At 40.9% G+C, this 20021-nt stretch overlaps 2 protein-coding genes across 2 annotated transcripts; both read right to left on the reverse strand.

Annotated features, from left to right (window-relative positions):
* Positions 1-4833: 4833 nt before the first annotated feature.
* On the reverse strand, positions 4834-5769 carry LOC121471560 (olfactory receptor 4D11). Its single transcript, XM_041722360.1, has one exon. It carries the CDS (start codon positions 5767-5769, stop codon positions 4834-4836), a length of 936 nt encoding a protein of 311 aa, XP_041578294.1.
* A 13299-nt stretch (positions 5770-19068) lies between these two features.
* LOC121472049 (olfactory receptor 4D10) lies at positions 19069-20004 on the reverse strand. Its single transcript, XM_041723025.1, has one exon. It carries the CDS (start codon positions 20002-20004, stop codon positions 19069-19071), a length of 936 nt encoding a protein of 311 aa, XP_041578959.1.
* Between the last annotated feature and the right edge of the window lie 17 nt (positions 20005-20021).

A 20021-nucleotide genomic window follows, 5' to 3' on the forward strand; every position in this document is an offset into this window, starting at 1 on the left:
ATCCTCTCCTGTGAAAGGATGTCAGGGTGACTGAGGTAAAAAAAGCAGAGTTTGAAAGAGCAGACTTTGCAGGCTTCAGAGGCACCCTCTCCAAGAACCTCCATCAACTGCATCCTCTGCTCTGGTCCAAAATGCTCCAGTGCAAGGTGCAGAAACGAGGTCTGAGTAGCATTACCTTAAATATAAACTTCTCTTGGAAATAATGGATCTAGTGGGTTACAATGGATGCTGTCTTTTTACAAAGAGTTGGGAAGGATAAGAGCACCTCGGTGGTTCAGGAGTTGAGTGTCTGCCTTTGGCTCAGGTCGTGATCCTGGGGTCCTGAGATCGAGTCTTGCATTGGGCTCCCTGCAGGGAGTCTGTTTCTCCCTCTGCCTATGTCTCTGCTTCTCTCTCTCCGTGTCTCTCATGAATAAATAAGTAAAAATCTTTAAAAAAGTGAGAAGGATACTTTGAAAATATAGAATTATGCATATTGTATTGAAATACATACATAATACAGAGTGTAGGTGGGGAATGGACAAAGAAATGCAATCTTATGTGTCTTTGCAAGGTCAAGATAGAGAGCACAAGAATTTCTTAGAAATCATCCCTAAGGAGGCCGTCCTTAGGAAACAAAGTCATCAAACACGTTGGACAGAGCCTAAAGCCAGAAGTTTACCCTTGTACCCCGGGTTCCCACAGAGCAAATGCTGCCCCATTCTCTACATGGAGTTAAATATCTCATGTCATAGTTTTCTCTTTCCCAAATATTGAAAAGCCTCTACTCTTAATTGAATCCCTAAATGTTTTAGAAGCATGATTCATATTTGTTAGCACCTGAGGGTGTAGATAAGCTAGCCATTAAAACACCTTATTCAAAGCCCCCAAACTTTCGTTCCCAGCCAGGAAACGTACACTGGATTCAGAAATTGTTGTCTTGGTGATGTTGTTCGAGGCAGTCACCCTCCTGAGATATGTGGATATCCTGGGATAGTCACAGCTTCTTGACTACCTTCAACACTTTGAATCTCAATATCCCACCGAGTACAATACAACACATCCCTGAAGCCAACTCACCTTCTTGTATTCTGTAAACTCTACTTCCCCTTTTCCTAAGAGTGAAAAAAAACACCACTTTTATTTGCTTCACTAGAGTTTTGCTTTCAATAGGAACATTCTATATACTTGTAGAATTTCTGAAAAATCAAAACTGACAGCTTTTCGTTTTCAGAAGTTCACACATACCAACACTAACTGACTTCAGTCTCCAAGTGGGAAATTGATCTTATGATGCTCCAACTGCATCTTAGAAGAAGTAGGTTCTGGGGAAATTCTCTGTTTAATGGAAAGCCTACCTCAGGATTAGCAATTTTGTTATTTTCTTCCTTCAAATGGGAAAAGGCAGCCTCAGGGAATCACATCCTACTGACTCTTCAACTTTGCCTTACAGTTTCTAGGCCCCGTCGATTAGTCCCTCAGCCACAAACCCAATATAGGAATGAGCAAAGGGAATATTGTTGGTTATGAACATGGAACCTAAGTGGCCAATTCAGTGGAGTTCCTGTGGGAGTCATTAAAATGTCACCAAGCCCTTCTCCTTTCTCTCTCCCTCATCTCCTCTCTGCCCCCATTTCACACATAATGCAGAGGTCCCAGTGCACATTTAGGACCCTTTTCTCTGGAGGAAGCCTGTGAGACAGTGCATTATCCTCTTTGACTCAACAAGAAAGCATTGTGTTCAACCACACCAAGGACTGTGCAGTCTTCCTCCTGACCAAAATCAATCTACTTGCAATCAGCTGGGAAATAAAACTTAAGTAAAAGAGTACCAATGGAAAAATCAAAGCCCTGTGGCTACTGATAGGGCAGCTCTCAGAGACTGAACAGTGTAGATTTATCTGTGCAGTTTCTGTTTAATGCAATATGTATGTTGCCCCTATACAATTACTTATTTTTTATTTTATTTTTTAAAAACTGTTTTAATTTTAAGTAATCTCTATACCCAACGTGGGGCTCAAACTCGTGAGCCCAAGATTAAGAGTCATATGCTCCTCCAAGTGAGCCAGCCAGGCACCCCCTGCTCCCCACCATGCAAATACCTTAATCTACTCTATCTCTGAGATCCATAGTTCACTTAAAACCTAGGGAGATTGCACATTGACAGTTCTTGATTCTCATCAATTTAATTACTTCAGCATTATTTTATATTATTTGGTTGATGGGTACCTAGAGATGATAAATCACTAAAGTGTTTGATTCAGGGAGCAATGCAAGAAAGGGTAATTTGAAAGCTATATATATATATGCCCAGAGTCGGTTAAATTTTCTATGGTTCTTAGCAGCAAAACTTAAAAAATAATAAACACTGATTTAAATGGGGAAAAATGCAGTCCAAGTTGTGATTTGATGTCATCTAGATAAATGATGTATGTTCGTGGAATCAGGTACTATTGCTTTCCCCTTCCCTTGAATTATCAATCAGGTTATATTGTGCATTTAGAATTGGTTTGAGCTGGTGTCAGGAGCAGAGGTTTCTGGGTTCTTGCCCTTTGGGAATATACTTCTGCAATACAATGATTCAGACCCCATGTATCTTTGGTGCCATCCAATTCTGACATAGAGATAACAATCTGATTTCAGTGAGTCATCAGAGATACGAAGGAAAGGAAAGTACACATTTGCATGAAATGGACTATAAAGTGGCTTATGGTGTATATCTTTTATAGCAAATTTCATAAAGAAAAGCCTAAGGACTGTTGAGACCAAAGCTACCTGAGTAATGTAGCAGGACTCTATGAATGGTGATTTGACAAGTATGAATTATTCTCAGAATTTTCATGCTAGAGGAGATAGGTTAGTACTGTAAAAAGTTAGAATTGATTGATCAAGTGACAGGCAATGGCAAATAATTGAGCCAGTTAGTTCATGAATGCTTATGGGGCCAGTCTAGATCTGATGATAGATATAACTAAAGTTTGTCCTCATATGCTTTCACTGATACATGGAATATAAGAAATAGTGAAAGGGATCATAAGGGAAAGGAGGGGAACTGAGTGGGAAAAATTAGAGAGGGAGACAAATCATGAGAGACTCCTAACTCTGGGAACAAAGGGTTGTGGAAGGGGAGGTGGGTGGGGGAATGGGGTAACTGGGTGATGGGGACTGAGGAGGGCACTTGATGGGATGAGCACTGGGTGTTATACTATATGTTGGCAAGTTGAATTTAAATAAAAAAAATAATTAAAAAACCCAATAAAGTTTGTCCTCAACATTCAACACCCTTTGGCTAACTCTCCTTGGGCTCTCTTCTATCTTACTGAGTCTGACTTTTTGGTCTGCTCCTTTATCTCATTCTCAAAGCTAGAGTCTTTGACTCATTATCTCACTGTCGAAGCTAGAGTCTTTGACTCATTATCTTCTTTTGATAGGAAACCCTCCTGTGCTATAGCTTATCAGCTGCACGGTATCTTTTTAAGCTGTATAAATAGCAAGCAAACCTATTGTCATGTTTTAATGACAGAAAGCTAGAAATTTTAATACGATAGATGCTTTGAATTCAATGTACATTCATTTGCTTTTTATCCCATTAGGTTTTTTCCCCCCTAATAAGGAGGAATATGGGCCATGTAAGAGAAGAATGTAACAGGCTAATGAGGGATTGAATGTGTGTTAGGCAGAGCAGTAAGGGTGACATTGAGAATAACATATTCCTTGCACTGAATGTTTACTATCTGCTGGGCATTGTGTGTTTCACACATACCTTTTAACCTCATTAATGACTCCATGAGATGCATAGTATAAGTATTTTGTATGGTGAACTATAGCCTGTAGAGAGATAAAATAATTTGCTCAAGATCACACAGCTAATGGATAGCAGAGATTAGGATTTGGATTCAGGTCACAGTGCTTTACTTTATACTTTACATTTTTTACCAGGATTTCCCAGATAAAACCCTAATCTGTACCACCTCTTCCCAAATATTAACAGATTGAAAAACAGACTGATTAGAATTTTCCCTTCTTTAACACTTCTTCTCTTCCTTTCTGGTGGGAAGAATTTAAATCCTCAATGGTGAAGCTAATCTGAGACTGGAAAATCAGTTCTTCAGTAGTGAAAATGGATTACTCTTCATGTAGCATGATCCCTGAGGTTCTGCCTTTGTCTAAATTTATCTTGAGGATGTGAATCTGGCATGTCTGGTTCTGCATGAGATAAACCCTTTTAGGCCATATGGGGAGATTTTCCTAAGATTCTTCATTACTGATAGGAATCCAGGAGGACAACCATTATGTACTATTGAGGTTCTCAAAATTGGTCATGAGCTTGTATGGAATTTAACGAGGCTGGGAAAATCTCTTAATCTGTGATAGGCCATATGTACCCATATATGTGTGCTACAGAAGCACTGATCATAAGATCTTTTCTAGAGCAAGATTACAGTTTGGTATGGACAGTTCTGGTAATATAACACATTACATACATATGGAGGAAGAGTAATAAATTAGGTGTCTGAAGACTTATTTCTGCAATTCACTTGATATAAGATATTGAGCAAATCACTCATATCTAGGCTTTATTAACTTCCTCTTGAGTAACAATTCATCTCTTTACCTGCCATATAGTTGTCCTTGAATAGGACTACATCAATTAGTTCAATCCTATAATACTAGTTACTTCATGCTCACCAGAAGCTTGAGTTATTAGTAATCTATTAACTTAAATAGGAAAATAAATTGTTATCTATTAAGTATATTTGGTTTATTGACAATATATTCAAGAATATAAATAGGACGCTATGGAAAAAATAATGGAAGGAGTCCTTGGTGATGAAGTGGTTGGAGATTCTTACACTATTCCATCACAAAGGGTGTGAGTCTTCTGCTCAATCTCCTCATGGCTGATTTCATCTCCTGGTTCCTCAGGGTGTAGATCATGGGGTTCAGCAGTGGGGAGATGACTGTGAAGGTGACAGAGATGGCTTTATCTGTGGGGAGGGCAGTAAAGGGCCGGGCATAGACATAGATACAGGGCACAAAATGCAGGGTCACCACAGTGATGTGGGAGGTGCAGGTGGAGATGGCTTTCCTCCTGCCCTCCCCTGCCTGAGACCTCAGCATTGTCAAGATGACTGTGTAGGACACCAGGAGGAAAATAAACCACAAAGTAGTGACTAAGCCATTGTTGGAAATCATCAGGAGCTCAAGTGCAAAGGTGTCAGTGCAGGCAAGTTTGAGGACCTGGGGGACATCGCAGTAGAAAGTGTCAAGAACATTGGGGCCACAGAAGGGGAGGGGCAGCAACAGGGAAATCTGCACAATGGAGTGGACAAAGCCCCCCACCCAGGAGGCCACAATGAGGGCAGTGCATCGCCCCCTACTCATGATGGTCACATAGTGCAAGGGCTTGGAGATGGCTATGTAGCGGTCAAAGGCCATCACAGAGAGAGAAAAAATGTCTGCCCCACCGAGAAGGTGGAAGAAGAACATCTGTGTCATGCAGCTTGTATAGGAGATGGTCTTTATCTTTGACAGAAGGTCTATGAGAACCTTGGGAGCAGTGATGGAGGAGAAGCAGATGTCAAGGACGGCTAGGTTGCGGAGCAGGAAGTACATGGGGGTGTGAAGGCGGGACTCACAGGTCACAGTGACCATGATGAGGAGGTTTCCCAGAAGAGTTATCACGTACACCAAACACAAGGAAAGAAATAAGATCAAGCTCAGGTCATGGGACTGAGTAAGCCCCAGAAATATAAATTCTTTTATCCTTGTGCTATTTCCCAACTCCATTGAATCATGTTTCCTCTTCTTTGTGTAGCTTGGGAAAAATGAAAAATATTATTTCAGAAATGTTCATTGTCCCTTAATGTATCAGACAGAGTCAGGTATCAGGTCTAAAAACTAGTCAGCTGCTATTACTACATGAAAAACTGTTCTGAGGTTATTGCTAACGTGTAGAAAACGACATCTGATTAACACAAGCATGCATCTAGTTATTCTTCTGTAAATTAGATATATTTTAAATGTGGCATAAAAATGTTCTAAGTATAGAAATTGTAAGCATCCAAGATAAACAGCTGGATGTTAAATATTCAGAAAGAGTCTGTTGGGGCATGAGGGATGTAAAAATGAGGTCAGTTTGGTGTGTGTGTAAGGCAATGTGTCTGTTTTTTTTTTTTTTCCACATTGCATGCTCCATTTAAATTATTTAAGAACCCCTATCTGCAAAATGGTCCTCTTTGGACTGAATTCCATAGAAACATTCCTCCCTTTTTTAAATTGCAAATTTAATTCTATGAAAAATGACGGGCACTGAGGTGGACACTTGACGGGATGAGCACTGGGTGTTTTTCTGTATGTTGGTAAATTAAACACCAATAAAAGTTAATTAAAAAAAAAATGAGAAAAATTTAAAGCCATGAAGTTCTTCTCTATTTGGTCTACTCTCACTTAACAAGACTTCTTTATTTCTACCTTTATTTTTATAGGTACAAAAGCCCTCTGTGTTGAAAATTTTCTCTTCTGCCCATTGTTCTAGTTTGTTTCTTAAAAATTATTAGCATTTTTAATAAGAGCTATCATTGACATACAATAGACTCACGTAGTTGAAGTGTATACTTCGGTGTTTGGACATGACCATAGACCCATGACATTACTATATTTAAGATAGTTACCCTATCTATCACCCCAGAAGTGTTTGTTACCCTTTGTTATATGTCCCTTTTGCCCCTCTTTCTTCAGGCAACCACTGATTTGCTTTCTGTCACTCTACTTTAGTATGTATTTTTTGGAATTTTCTCTATATTGAATCCTATAATATAGACTTCCTTTGTGTTTCTTTTTTCACTCATAAAATTTATCCATGTTTTTGTGTGCACCAGTATTTTCTTCCTTTTAATTGTATGGCTATACCACAGTTTGTTTATCCATTCACTTGTTGATGAACATTTGGATTGCTTTTGGGTTTTTGGCTATTACACATTAAAGCATCAGAGGGGAAGTCAAACCACGAGAGACTCTTAACTCTGGGAAACGAACAAGGGTTGGGGAAGAGGAGGTGCGGGGGGATGGGGTAACTGGGTGATGGGCACTGAGGAGGGCACTTGATGGGATGAGCACTGGGTGTTATACTATATGTTGGCAAATCGAACTTCAATAAAAAACAAATGAAAAAAATAAATATTACACATTAAAGCTGCTATAAATATTCATTTACAAGTCTTTATGTGGACATATGTTTTTACTTCTCTTGGATAAGTACCCAGGAGTAGAGTGGCTGTAACTCTTAAAATTCAATAATAAGAAAACAAACAGCCCAAATAACACATAAAGGGATAAATGGTTTGAACAGGCACTTCAACAAGAAGATACAGGGATAGCAAATAAAAACATGAGAAGATGCTCAGCATCATTTATCAGTGCGGAAATGTAAATTAAAATCATAGCACACACCTATTAGAAAAGCTAACATAACAAAGACAGATGTATCAAGAATAGGCAAAAATGGAGAGGCATTTTTTGGGGGAACATAAAATGGCACGACCAAAGTGTGAAAACAGCTTGGCGGTTTCTTAAAATGTGAAGTGTATACTTACCGTATAATCTTACTGCTTTTGAATTCCTTTCTTTTTCTTTCACGAGTCCTTGAAATGGGCCTTAATTTCTTTCTTTGAAGTTTATCTCCTTTTTCTTACCATAATCAGAAACAAAAGAAAGGTAAACACCACCTCTCTCTCACTTTTTTGGGTGTGTTTTTCAGTTCCAGTGAAGATATTTTTCACTTAGCTCACATTCCCATCAAATTTTATTTCATCTGTGTGTGATTTTGTCCAAAGTCTATTTAATACAGAAAGCTGAAAAAGCTATAAGAGGTATCATAGCATACAGTGGGTACCTGGGGGACTCTGGCACCACCTGCCAGTTCAAATCCCAACCAGGCACTTATTGGTTACTCGAACGTGGGCAATTTACTTCACCCCTTTGGCCTCAGTCTCTGCATCAGTATTTGGAAACAATAGTATCTCCCTCATATGATTTTTGTGAAGATTACATGAACTAATCTTTGCAGAAGCATCAATACTTCGACTATTACCTAATCCATAATTCATAAGTTGTGATCATATGTTTGTTATCTTAAAGAAAAACTCTGGGTCAATTACTCTCACAGACACACAGCATCTTTAAATAGTCCGACAATCTTTTCATCCTTTTCCAGAACACGTATTCTAAAACAGCTTCATCAGAACATACTGTTTTGAGGAAAATAGGAGATGTTTCTTGTTCAGTGGTAGTAAGAATGGCCCAGAGCATGGTGACAGTATATGAAGGCAAGAAGAGAGCTTGCTTGATCGGGCTTCTTGTCTGACATCATCTTAGCAAACCAGGGAAGTCCAGTGCATGGTCTCTGCAGTGAGAGCTTTCTGGGCTCAAGTCCTGGCTTTGTGATTTGGGCAAGTGAGAGGCTTCACTTCTGCATCCATGGAATAAGGCTTATGATACTCAACTTATAGGGAGGCTATAAGGATTAGGTGAACTAACACATTCAGAGGTATCAGCATACAGGTTGGTTATCTGTTACAATTTTTACTATGTTGGGTAACCTTAATACTGGAAGATCATTGGCAAATGGGGTATGTTGAGCTAACTGATAGCTAAGCTATCAATCCTGACTAGTTTAAAGAGAGAGAAAAAATGATCATCAGAACATCCCAACCCAGTCGTTGTTGAGGAGATCCATCCTAGTTGTGAATGTCTTCCACAGGGACTCTTGTGTCAATAATAGACCATCTACACAAAAGGGGAGAAGGTACCTCAAACCCCAAGAAGGCCTGTTAGAAAGGAATATGTCTTATATTCATTCACAAACTACTTTTGCTAATTCGGATAATGCCCACCAGCTTCTCCTTCTTTCTCCTATTTTTATTTTTATTATTTTTAAAGATTTACGTATTTATTTCAGAGAGAAAAAGTGCATGTGCAAGAGTGCACATGCCTGAGTGTGTGTGTGTGGGGGAGGAGTAGGGGAAGGGGCGGGGAGAGGATCTCAAGAAGACTCTCCACTGAGCTCAGAGCCTGAGGCGGGGCTCAATCCTATGACCCTAAGATCATGACCTGAGCTGAAATCAAGAGTCAGAGGCTCAACCGACTGAGCCACCCAGGTGCCCCCATCATTTTCCTATTTTTAATCCATTCAGTTGTTTAGCAAATATTGATGGGAAATTGGCAGACTTCTAGGTTATCTGAGAGAAAGAAAATACAACTAGTGGGAAAAGAAGTCTGATAGTAATATGGGAGTGATAATGACAGATGAGCTGCATGAAAGAAAAGGATGATTTCTCACCAGAAGCTACAAGAAATCTGCATGGAGAAAGTGACATTTATGTTTGTGGCACATAGGAATGGAGAACCAGAGAGCTCTAGCTTTAGGGGATCACTGAACTATATAAAAGTTGCTTGTAAGGGCCCCTGGGTGGCTCAGTCAGTTAAGTATCTGCCTTCATCTGAGGCCATGATTTTGGGGTTCTGGGAGCCCATATTGGGCTCCCTGCTCAGTGGGTAATCTGCTTCTCCCTCTCCCTCTGCTGTTCCTGCCACCTGTGTGCATACTCTCTCTCTCTGTCTCTCAAATAAATAATTTTTTTTAAAAAGTTGCTTATAGCTGGGAAGATTGGCTGGAAAAAATGGATGCAAGCATGAAGGCATGGAAAGAAAATCAGTGCTAGAAAATTTTTACATTTTAGTAAGCCTGAGGAAGGGAATATAGGTGTTTATTGTACAACTCTCAACTATTCTGAAGGTCTGAAATATTTTATTTTTCCCCCTAGTTTTAAATTTAATATAAGAAATACCTCTACAGATTTCAGGCTGAGGAGATCCAAGTAGGGGAAATAGGGCCTGTGAGAAATCTCTCTGCAATTCAAGGGGTCCCAGAAAACAAAAATGCCTTTTCTCTGATTCTAAACTGAACTCATTTCTCTGTGTCTCATATCACAGTGCCTTTTGTTGTTGATATTCCTTATCTGTGCTGTCACTGAAGGTTAACCTTGAAATGCAGCACCTTCTGTACCCATCATATTACTTTCAGTCAAATGTTTTTGTGAGTACATTTCACAAATAGATTTATATTTTCCTCACTCTTACTTGTCCCTCCTATCTGTAGACATTCAGACACTACAGGTGCACACTCATGTAGAATTATACTTCTTACCTAAAATCTCCAACCTTCTTTCAAGGATGCCATCTTAAATTGTGTTCACATGAACCTTGAGAACTATTCAGCTTCAGGAAATTGTGTTACATACCCTTCTAAAGGCCAGTGATTTCAATGGCTCCTCTTCTGTCTTTATGTGGAAAAGGGCAGACTCAGGGAGTAGTATTTTCTTGTCTCTTCCATGCTGATTCACAGCGCCCTAACCTATTTACCAATTCCTTAATCCCAAAACTGGTGTGGGAATTATCAGAGGGGTTATAGTTGGATGTAGCTGTGGAAAAGTCTGCTGATGGTAAGGTTGTTTCCGTGGGAGTAATTAGGACATGATTAGATATACACAGTTGGGAACACACATTTTTGTGAGGACCTAAAATTTTCTAGCAGTGAGAAAGATTCTGTCCTTGGCCAAACTCTACTCAGGCTCCCCTGAACCTTTTTTTTTTTTTTAAAGATTTATTTATTTTTAAAGGATTTTATTTATTTATTAATAAGAGAGAGAGAGAGAGAGAGAGAGAGAGACATAAGCAGGCTCCATGCAGGGAGTCCAACATGGGACTCGATCCCAGGTCTTCAGGATCATGCCCTAGGCTGAAGGTGGCACTAAACTGCTGAACCACATGGGCTGCCCTTCCCTGAACTTTTAAAGCAGGACTTGACTTTTGGGCCTCCATGTCTATCTCTGCATTGTTCAATTTTAGTAACAATCCTGCAAAGTCAGGTTAGCCAGGATCCTCCACCCTCCATGTCTTATCACCTCAGCAAGAATCCCCTTATGTTGGTTTAGCCAGAATTGCCCTTTAACCCTAGTGTTTTCTTTAATAACTTTCCTGTTGGAAAATAAATATCTATTCTTAGGGATTCTGAACAACTTCCTCAGGCAGTGTCACCCATGCAGGGGGAGTCTTGACATAAGACATACAAGTATTATTGGAGTTGATGGGGTTATTAGGCGGGAGTGAAGGAGCTGATGGGCTCATGACCAAGCTGGATGACCAAATTCTCATAGGATACTCATGTAGCCAGGGAGTACACATTGGATCTACTGGCAAATCCTCTTTTCTCAACCTTCAGAGTTTTTCCAACTTCTCACCAACTCCACCCTTACTACCTTAAGTCACGTCTTTATAATTTCTAATGTAGCAACCTCTTAATTGGTCTCCTTGCTTTTGTCCTTATTCCTTTTCAGTCTATTCATCGGCGTGGCCCCAGTAATTCTGTTAAAACATCATTATTCTGCTCTTTGACACCCTTTATCTTACTTAATGGGAAAGTCAAAATCCTTACAATGATCTAAAAGGTCCTAATGCTGGGTCCTGGGGCCTCATGATCTCTCTGACCTCAATTGTTACCTTGTTCCTCCTTGCTTCCTCTCATGTAGTTACAAAGTCCTCTTGGCTGTTTTTTAGATGCTCTGCGTCTGGGAAAATCTCTGCCTCAGGGTCTTTGAACATCTGATTTGTGGACTGAGATTTATATTATGATATGAACATTTTTCTAAATTTTCTCAAAAAATTTAAGATCTAAGCTCTAAAAAAACCTTCCAGCAGCTCTACATAGCATAATGAGTAAACCAATACGTACTGAGTTAATGTTAAATAATGTGTTCTACTTCATTCCAGTCTTTTTGATATATATGCATGATCTGAAGCAGCTATGTAGGTTTCTATCAATTTTAGGGAGTCATGTTATCTGAGAGTAAAAATGAATTGGTGGTTTTTTTTTTTTTTTTTTTTTTTTGAAAAAATTTTTTTTAAATTTATTTATGATAGTCACAGAGAGAGGCAGAGACACAGGCAGAGGGAGAAGCAGGCTCCATGCACCGGGAGCCTGATGTGGGATTCGATCCCGGGTCTCCAGGATCGCGCCCTGGGCCAAAGGCAGGCGCCAAACCGCTGCGCCACCCAAGGATCCCCTGAATTGGTGGTTTTTTAACCATATCCTCCAATGATTTGAAGAGCAGAAATGATTGAGAAACAATGTGAAATCATTGAGTTGTTTTAATTCAACAATTTTTAATGCCTATTTACTATATTTTGCTTGATGCTGATGCCGAGGATACAGTAATAAGTGAAGTGTAAACCTAGTGGGGAAGATAGGAAGAAAGAGAAGAGGGGATAGGACACAGGACCTTGAGTTCTGGCTTGAGCTAAGCACCAGGTGCCCAACAGGCCTGAGGTTCAGAGTAAAGTCACGGTAAGGACCTTGCACAGGTCACAGAACTCATAATTGATGAGGTTCATAGTCTTATTCAAGCTGGACTAATTTCAAGGCACCAACTCTCAACCACTGGAATGTGAACTTTAGGTGGAACGACCTTCTGGTAATAGTTAACTTATCAACATTATAGAGTCAAAGGATTAACTTAATTCAGACATGTTTACTTTAGAAAGATGTGATTACCTCATGAAAGATATTATAGAACTCCAGTGCCAAGATGCATTATGTCTCTAGTATGTGTCTCAGCAACCTACCTGGTAAGAGGGCAGGAATATAGTGGGAATCTGAGTACATACGTAGACAGGTGTTTTTTAAAAAAAGATTTTATTTATTTAATTGAAAAAAATTTTTTAGACAATTGTACATTCACATGTAGTTGTAGGAAATAACAGATCCTACATTAATGCAGTCTCCCCCTATGATCATTTACATATATCAAAACATTGAGTTGTACACATTTTAGTATGTGCCATTTTTTTACAGGGACTTTTTTAAAGATTTTATTTATTTATTCATGAGAGACACACACACAGAGAGAGAGAGAGAGAGAGAGGCAGAGACACAGGCAGAGGGAGAAGCAGGCTCCATGCAGGGAGCCTGATGTGGGACTCCATTCTGGGTCTCCAGGATCACACCCTGGGCTGAAGGTGGCACTAAACGGCTGAGCCACCCTGGCTGCCCTATATGTGCCATTTTTGTCAATTGTTGATCTCAAAAACCAAAGGAGCTATTTTTTTTTTTCTGAGCAAAATGAGTTTATTTGGGAATAGCAGAGGAATTAAAATTTGGGACTAGCAAATTATGGTGAACAATAAGGAAGTCTGGGGAACAGAGGGGAGAGGCTTGCTTTTATAGGGAAGAAGAGAAAGCTGGGAGGGGCTGTTTTCATTGAATTCTCATTGGCTGGGCTGTTGCTGGGCAAGGAGAAATTCTTCCTTTCTCCTGTTGGGGTATATACACATTCTTCATGGAAATAACAGCAAGATAGTTTCCTTTAGCTTCCAGGGAATCAATTTTGGGATACCCAGGGATCTTGATAATGGCTAAAGTAACTGGTAAGAGTATGGCATCTAATAATTCCTGGACATAAAAACCATTTAAAATTTTGTCCCTGTTGGGAGTGAGGAGGTCTCACTCTCTCCACAGCGTCCCAAAGTCATGAGCTACTCCAAAGGCTTACCTACTATTAGTATAGATATTTGCAGTTTTGTCCTTGGCTAAAAATGCAGGCCTGAGCAAGAGTGTACAATTCAGCCCATTCAGTCAAGGTAGCCAAGAGCAAAGGTACCACCTCAAAAGGAGTTACAGGAGCATACTCAGCATAATATTTACTATTTTCATTTCTTAAATAAGAACCATTGGTAAACCATGAAAAGTCAGTGTTATACAAAAGAGTTTCCTGTATCATCACAGGGGATCAGGAGATTTGTCAGAGTTAGTCATGAGGAGCATCATCTGTAGGGAAGGGAAGAAGGGTGGCAGGGTTAAGATAATTACAGCAAGAATTATATGCGGCACAGTTAGCAAGAAGATTTCATAGGTGAGACAGTTGGCTTAAAAGTGTTGAGTGTAATAGGCATTCAGGAGGGTTTCAACTCCTTGGGGATACAAAGTTTTAGAGAGGATCCCATGGCTATATCTTCAGAGGTCTTGGCTAAAAGGGTGTTGGCAGGAATGGCTCTGAGGCAAGGGCGGATGTCCTTGTGCCACAGGGTCTAGCTGTTGGCTATAATAACCTATGGGTCGATGGTGGGGCCCATGTTTTGGGTAAGTACAGTAAGGGTGTTCCCTTTCTTGTCAAATACAAAAATGAAAAAAAATTGATAATTGGGATGTCCAAGGACAGGGGGACTCACCAAACTTTCCTTTAGGGCTTTAAAGACTAAGTCATCCTGATCTTCCCAAATAATAGGGTTGGGTTGTTGTTTTTAAATAAAATATATAGGGGGGAATAAAATAAAATATGATTGGGCCATAAAAGAATTTGGAGACTAATTTTGTCAGTAGCCAGCTTGCTCAAGAAAACTTTGTGACTGGCATTTAGTTTTGGGTTTGGGAAGTTCAAGATGCCATGGAGCTTATTTGGATCTAAGGGTAACCCTTGTTATGAAATCAGGTACCCCAAGTATCAAACCTGAGTTCAAGCAAACTGAAGTTTCTCCTTGGAGATTTTGTGTTCCACTAAGGCTGAAAGTTTTGCTTATTTATTTTAAAGATTTATTTATTTATTCATGAGAGACAGAGGCAGAGACACAGGCAGAGGTAGAAGCAGGCTCCCCACAGGGAGCCTGATGTAGGACTCAATCCCAGATCCTGGGATCATGCCCTGAGCCGAAGGCAGGTGACCAACTGCTGAGCCACCCAGGTGTCCAAAGGCTCAAAGTTTTAACAAGTGGTTGCTGTCTTGCAGTGAAGAAGCCTCAGAAATGGAGCAGGGAAGCAAGTCATCTATGTGTTATCACAAAGTAGAACCTCTGGGTAACTTTATATCATCCAAATTTGTTTTTAAGGTTTGGGAGAAGTAGGAAATACTTTAGGCAAAACCCCAAGGCATTTCTGTCCAGGCATATAGCTTTCCTCCCCAAGTGGATGCAGAGATACTAACTAGCCTTGTCCATAGGGATACTAAAGAAGGTGCTATATAAATCAATCACAATGAAAATTTGCTTTCAATGGGGACTCAGGCTAATAACGTATCGGGGCTAGAACAACAGGGTGATGAGGGATAACAATATTGTTCAGGGCTCAGAGATCCCAGACTTATCTTTATCTGCAGGCTTTGGATTTCCTCGCAGGCAACATAGAAATATCACGGGGACTAGAGTAGGGGATGAAGAGGTCCTGATCTTTATGATCTTTTATTATGGACTTGATACCTTCCAGAGCCTCTTTATTTATAGGGTATTGATTACTTCTAGGGAGAAAAGGATGAATAACTCTTAGGAGGCTTAGCCCGAGGGAGATAGGTTTAGAGATAGGAACCTGTTGAGGTCTGAGACCCCCTCATTTGAACCATCTCAGTACCCAAGGCAGGAGTTTAACAGCAGCAGGGTTGAAAATAAATACAGGAAACCTCCTTTAAAATGGAGTGGGGAAGAGTGTCTCTAGTGTCAGTAAGATCAGGGAGAGATTCATTTTCTTTCTTTCTAAAAGGCTTTATTTACTTATTCATGACAGAGAGAGAGAAGCAGGCTTCATGCAGGGAGCCTGACATGAGACTTGATCCTGGGTCTCCAGGATCACACCCTGGGCTGAAGGCAGTGCTAAACCACTGGGCCACCAGGGCTGCCTAGAGATTTTTTTTTTCATTCTGAGAGTTGTTTCTCCAAGCTGGTTAAAAGAAGGATTGGGGAAAGCCCTTGTAGTTCCTCAGAGTCCTGTGGGAGGGCTTTGGAAAAGCTGGTCAGAGGGCTGAAAACATGGGGAGCATGTTTACTGCAATCTTTCTTGCAATGTCTTGGCTTTTCCCAATAATGGCAGAGGCCAGGAAGGGGTTTTGTTTAGAGGACTTCACTTGTTGGAACTGAAAACTAAGGATCTTACGGTGGTCTTCCTTTTAGTTGGGGGTCTCAATGACACAGGTGAGCTGATTTGCTAAATTAACTAAATCTAGAGTGGATATAGTTTCTCATTCCATCCTGCTCCTTTAAAAAAATTATTTACTTATTTATTTGAGAGAGAGAGAGAGAATGAAGGAGGAGTAGAGGGAGAGGAAGAAGCAGACTCCCCACTGAGCAGGAAAGCCTGACTTGGGGCTCAATCCCAGGACCTATGATCATGACCTGAGCCAAAGGCAGATGCCTAACCAACTGAGCCACCCAGGTGCCCCATCCTTTTAACTGGAAGGGAAAGGTCCGAGTTCAGCCTTTCAATGAACACAGAGCTGAAGGCTACCTGCACGAATTCAACATCCATAGGAAGGCCAACATTTTCCTTAAGACCAGTTTGTAGTTGATAGTAATAGTCTTGCACTGGTTCCCTGGGTTTCTGAGCCCAAGCCTGAATTTTAAGTCAGTAGGTTTGGGGAAAGCCTAAGGATTACCAGCTGAAGTCATTTAGTGATTGTTGAGCTTGATCACTTAAGAAGGCAGGGGCTTGGCCTCTTGTTTGCAGTTCTGGAGATTTCAGGATCATCCCAATTAGTTGCTTTCATCCAGGATTGGGCTTGGCAGGGAGCATGTGAACTAGCTGGTATTGGTTGGTAAGTTTGAACCACTGTTAAACTCCTTGGCCGATCTATGAGGATCTTTAGTAACTCTAGGAAAATCCTTGACTACAGCTCAGAGTTCAGCCTTAGTCTAGGAAACACAGGAAATTATGGGCTTACTGTTTAGGATCCTCAGAGGGTCTAATTTTATTTTAATATATTCTATTCTTTTAAAAGATTTTATTTATTTTAGAGAGAGAGAGAGAGAGCGAGCACAAGCGCAAGTGGGGTCAGGAGGAGAGAGAGAAGGATAAGCAGACTCTGTGCGGAGCCTAACCCATGGGGCTCAATCGCACCTGAGATCATGACTTAAGCTGAAATGGAGTTGCTTAATTGACTGGGCCACCTAGGCGCCCCCAGGGGATCTAATCTTAAAGGGACAGATTCTAATGGGTTCAGAGGAGGAGGAAGCAGGGAGAGGTTTGGAGAAAATGGGAAGTTCAGTTAGAGACGTGGAGGGGATGAAAGTGGGGATGGAAATAAAGAAGATGGGGGAGGGGAGAATGAGTCCTCAAAAGCTTGTCTTTTTTCAATTGCTTGTTTGCCTCCATTACCTTAGAAATGTCATTTTGTAGAGATTTTAGAGTCCTGAACACACTCGGAAACCTCAAGATACCAGCCGAAATAGGCATCCCATTTCATTTGTGTTTTTTTTTTTTTTTTAAAAGCTGTGGTCTTCTAAGAAAATCAAGTTTGGGGAGATCAAAAGTTTCCCCTACTGGCCATTGGAGTTCTACATTAGTTTTGGTTAAGTTGGTCCAATTAGTTTAAAATGCTCCTGAGGAGGGACCATAGTTTTTATCTTTTTAAAGACTTTTTAAATTTATTAAACAGGGAGAGAAAGAGAGAGAGAGAGGCAGAGACACAGACAGAGGGAGAAACAGGCCCCATGCAGGGAGCCCGACGTGGGATTCGATCCTAGGTTTCCAGGATCACGCCCTGGGCTGAAGGCAGCGCTAAACCGCTGAGCCACCGGGGCTGCCCGGGACCATAGTGTTTTTTTTTTTTTTTAATTTATTTATGATAGTCATGAGAGAGAGAGAGAGAGAGAGAGAGAGAGAGGCAGAGACACAGGCAGAGGGAGAAGCAGGCTCCATGCACCAGGAGCCCAACGTGGGATTCGATCCCGGGTCTCCAGGATGGCATCCTGGGCCAAAGGCAGGTGCCAAACTGCAGCGCCACCCAGGGATCCCCGGGACCATAGTTTTTAAACATAAAACCAGACTGGGCTCTAGAAGGGGGACCTTCCTGAGAGAATTTAGTGGATTCACATGCCATTTTTCAAAACCAAAAATTCGGTAAACAGAAGAGTAGTCACCAGAAGAGGCAGTGCCTTCGTTAAAAAAAAAAAAAAGTGTGTGTGTGTGTATATATATATATATATATATATATATATACAAATCCATGTATATATACAAAGCCAGATTCCAGATATCCTTCTGACTGAGTTGTGGAGCTCAGCCAGAAGGAGGGAACCCTGATCTAAGAGGAGACTTTTGGAACCAAAAGGGAAAAGACAATTCAGGGAAACAGAGAGCACAGGGGCTCAATTTGCGTACCTCACATGGTTCTGGGGGCTATTAGTTCCTTAGGGATTCATCTCTTTCAGGTTCCTTTGTGGTCACCATGCAATACTGGCCTTAAAAACCAAGAGCCAGTTATTTTACCAGCAAAATGAGTTTATTTGGGAATGATTGAGGAACTGCTATTTAGAATAAACCAACCATGGCCATCCATAGGCAAGTGGGGAGAAGGGGCTTGCTTTTATTTATTTATTTATTTTTTATTTTTTTGGTGTTTGGAAGATTAATTTAATAATAGCAATAATGAGGATTTAAGATTGAGAAATAAATATAGGAATCTGTAAATCCTTACAATATTCTGGAATTAGGCATTAGATATAAAACAGGTGATGGCAAGGAGAATAAGAGGAGGAAGCTGGAAGAGGCTGTTTTTGCTGAGTTCTCAATAGCTGCCCTGTTGCTGGGCAAGGAGAAATTCTTCCCTCCTCCTGCTGGGGTAGTATAGGCTTCTCCCTGCTGGGGGAATGCCAGGTATACCTCTTACAGCCAGTGGTAGTGTGAAAGCTCTCCCTTCAGGGCTTCCCCACTTCATTTTAAATGAGGTTTCCTGTATTTATTTTCACACAGTTACACCTCAATACAGTTGAAAATTCTAAATTGATAAAACTGTTTGAGTATACCTTGATTCTGTTTTCCTTATTTCTTCAAGGGTGTATTGCAAAAGCAACATGCATCTCCCTGGCTAACAATTTGACTTCTTTTGTAACATGGAACCCATATTTTGACATTATTATTGCATGCTGAGCAGAATCTTTGAAGGCCCTCTGTATCTTAGTAGAAATATAAAAATTAATTAGGAATCCTTGACTAAATACAGTTTATTTCATGGACAAACATTTTTCAAGGGTGATGAGAAGGAGTGAACTACCCATCTATTCCCTGTCAGAAGGCATGAGTCTTCTCTTCAATCTCCTCATGGCTGACTTCATCTCCTGGTTCCTCAGAGTATAGATCAAGGGGTTCAGCAGAGGAGAGATGACCGTGAAGGTGACAGAGATGGCTTTATCTGTGGGGAGAGCAGTGAAGGGTCGGGCATAGACATAGATGCAGGGCACAAAGTGCAGGGTCACTACAGTGATGTGGGAAGTGCAGGTGGAGATGGCTTTCCTCCTGCCCTCCCCCGCCTGAGACTTTACTACTACTAATATGACCATATATGATACCAGAAGGAAGAAAAACCACAGTGTGGTGAGCAGCCCATTATTGGAAATCATCAGCAACTCAAGCATAAAAATGTCTGTACAGGCGAGCTTGAGGACCTGCGGGACGTCGCAGTAGAAAGTGTCAAGGACATTGGGCCCACAGAAGGGGAGCGGAAGCAACAGGGAAATCTGTACAATGGAGTGGGTAAAGCCTCCCACCCAGGAGGCCAGTATTAATCCAATGCAACGGCCTCTACTCATAATGGTCACATAGTGCAGGGGCTTGGAGATGGCCACATATCGATCCAGTGCCATCACTGACAAAGAAAATACATCCACCCCTCCAACAAGGTGGAAAAAAAACATCTGGGTGAAGCAGCCATTAAAGGAGATTGTCTTTCTTTGTGACAGAAGGTCCATCAGAACCTTGGGAGCTGTGATGGAGGAAAAGCAGATGTCGGCAACAGATAAATTACGGAGCAGGAAGTACATGGGGGTGTGAAGACGGGACTCACAGGTCACAGTGACCATGATGAGGAGGTTTCCCAGCAGAGTTGTCACATATACCAGAAGCAGGAAAAGAAATAAGACCAAGCTTAGTCCTTGATTCTGGGTTAGGCCAAGAAAAGCAAATTCTTTCACCCTGGTGCAGTTTTTCAGCTCCATTGAGTCATTTTGTGTTT

This window comes from Vulpes lagopus, chromosome 11, assembly GCF_018345385.1.
Source record: "Vulpes lagopus strain Blue_001 chromosome 11, ASM1834538v1, whole genome shotgun sequence".
In the NCBI taxonomy this organism is placed as follows: domain Eukaryota; kingdom Metazoa; phylum Chordata; class Mammalia; order Carnivora; family Canidae; genus Vulpes; species Vulpes lagopus.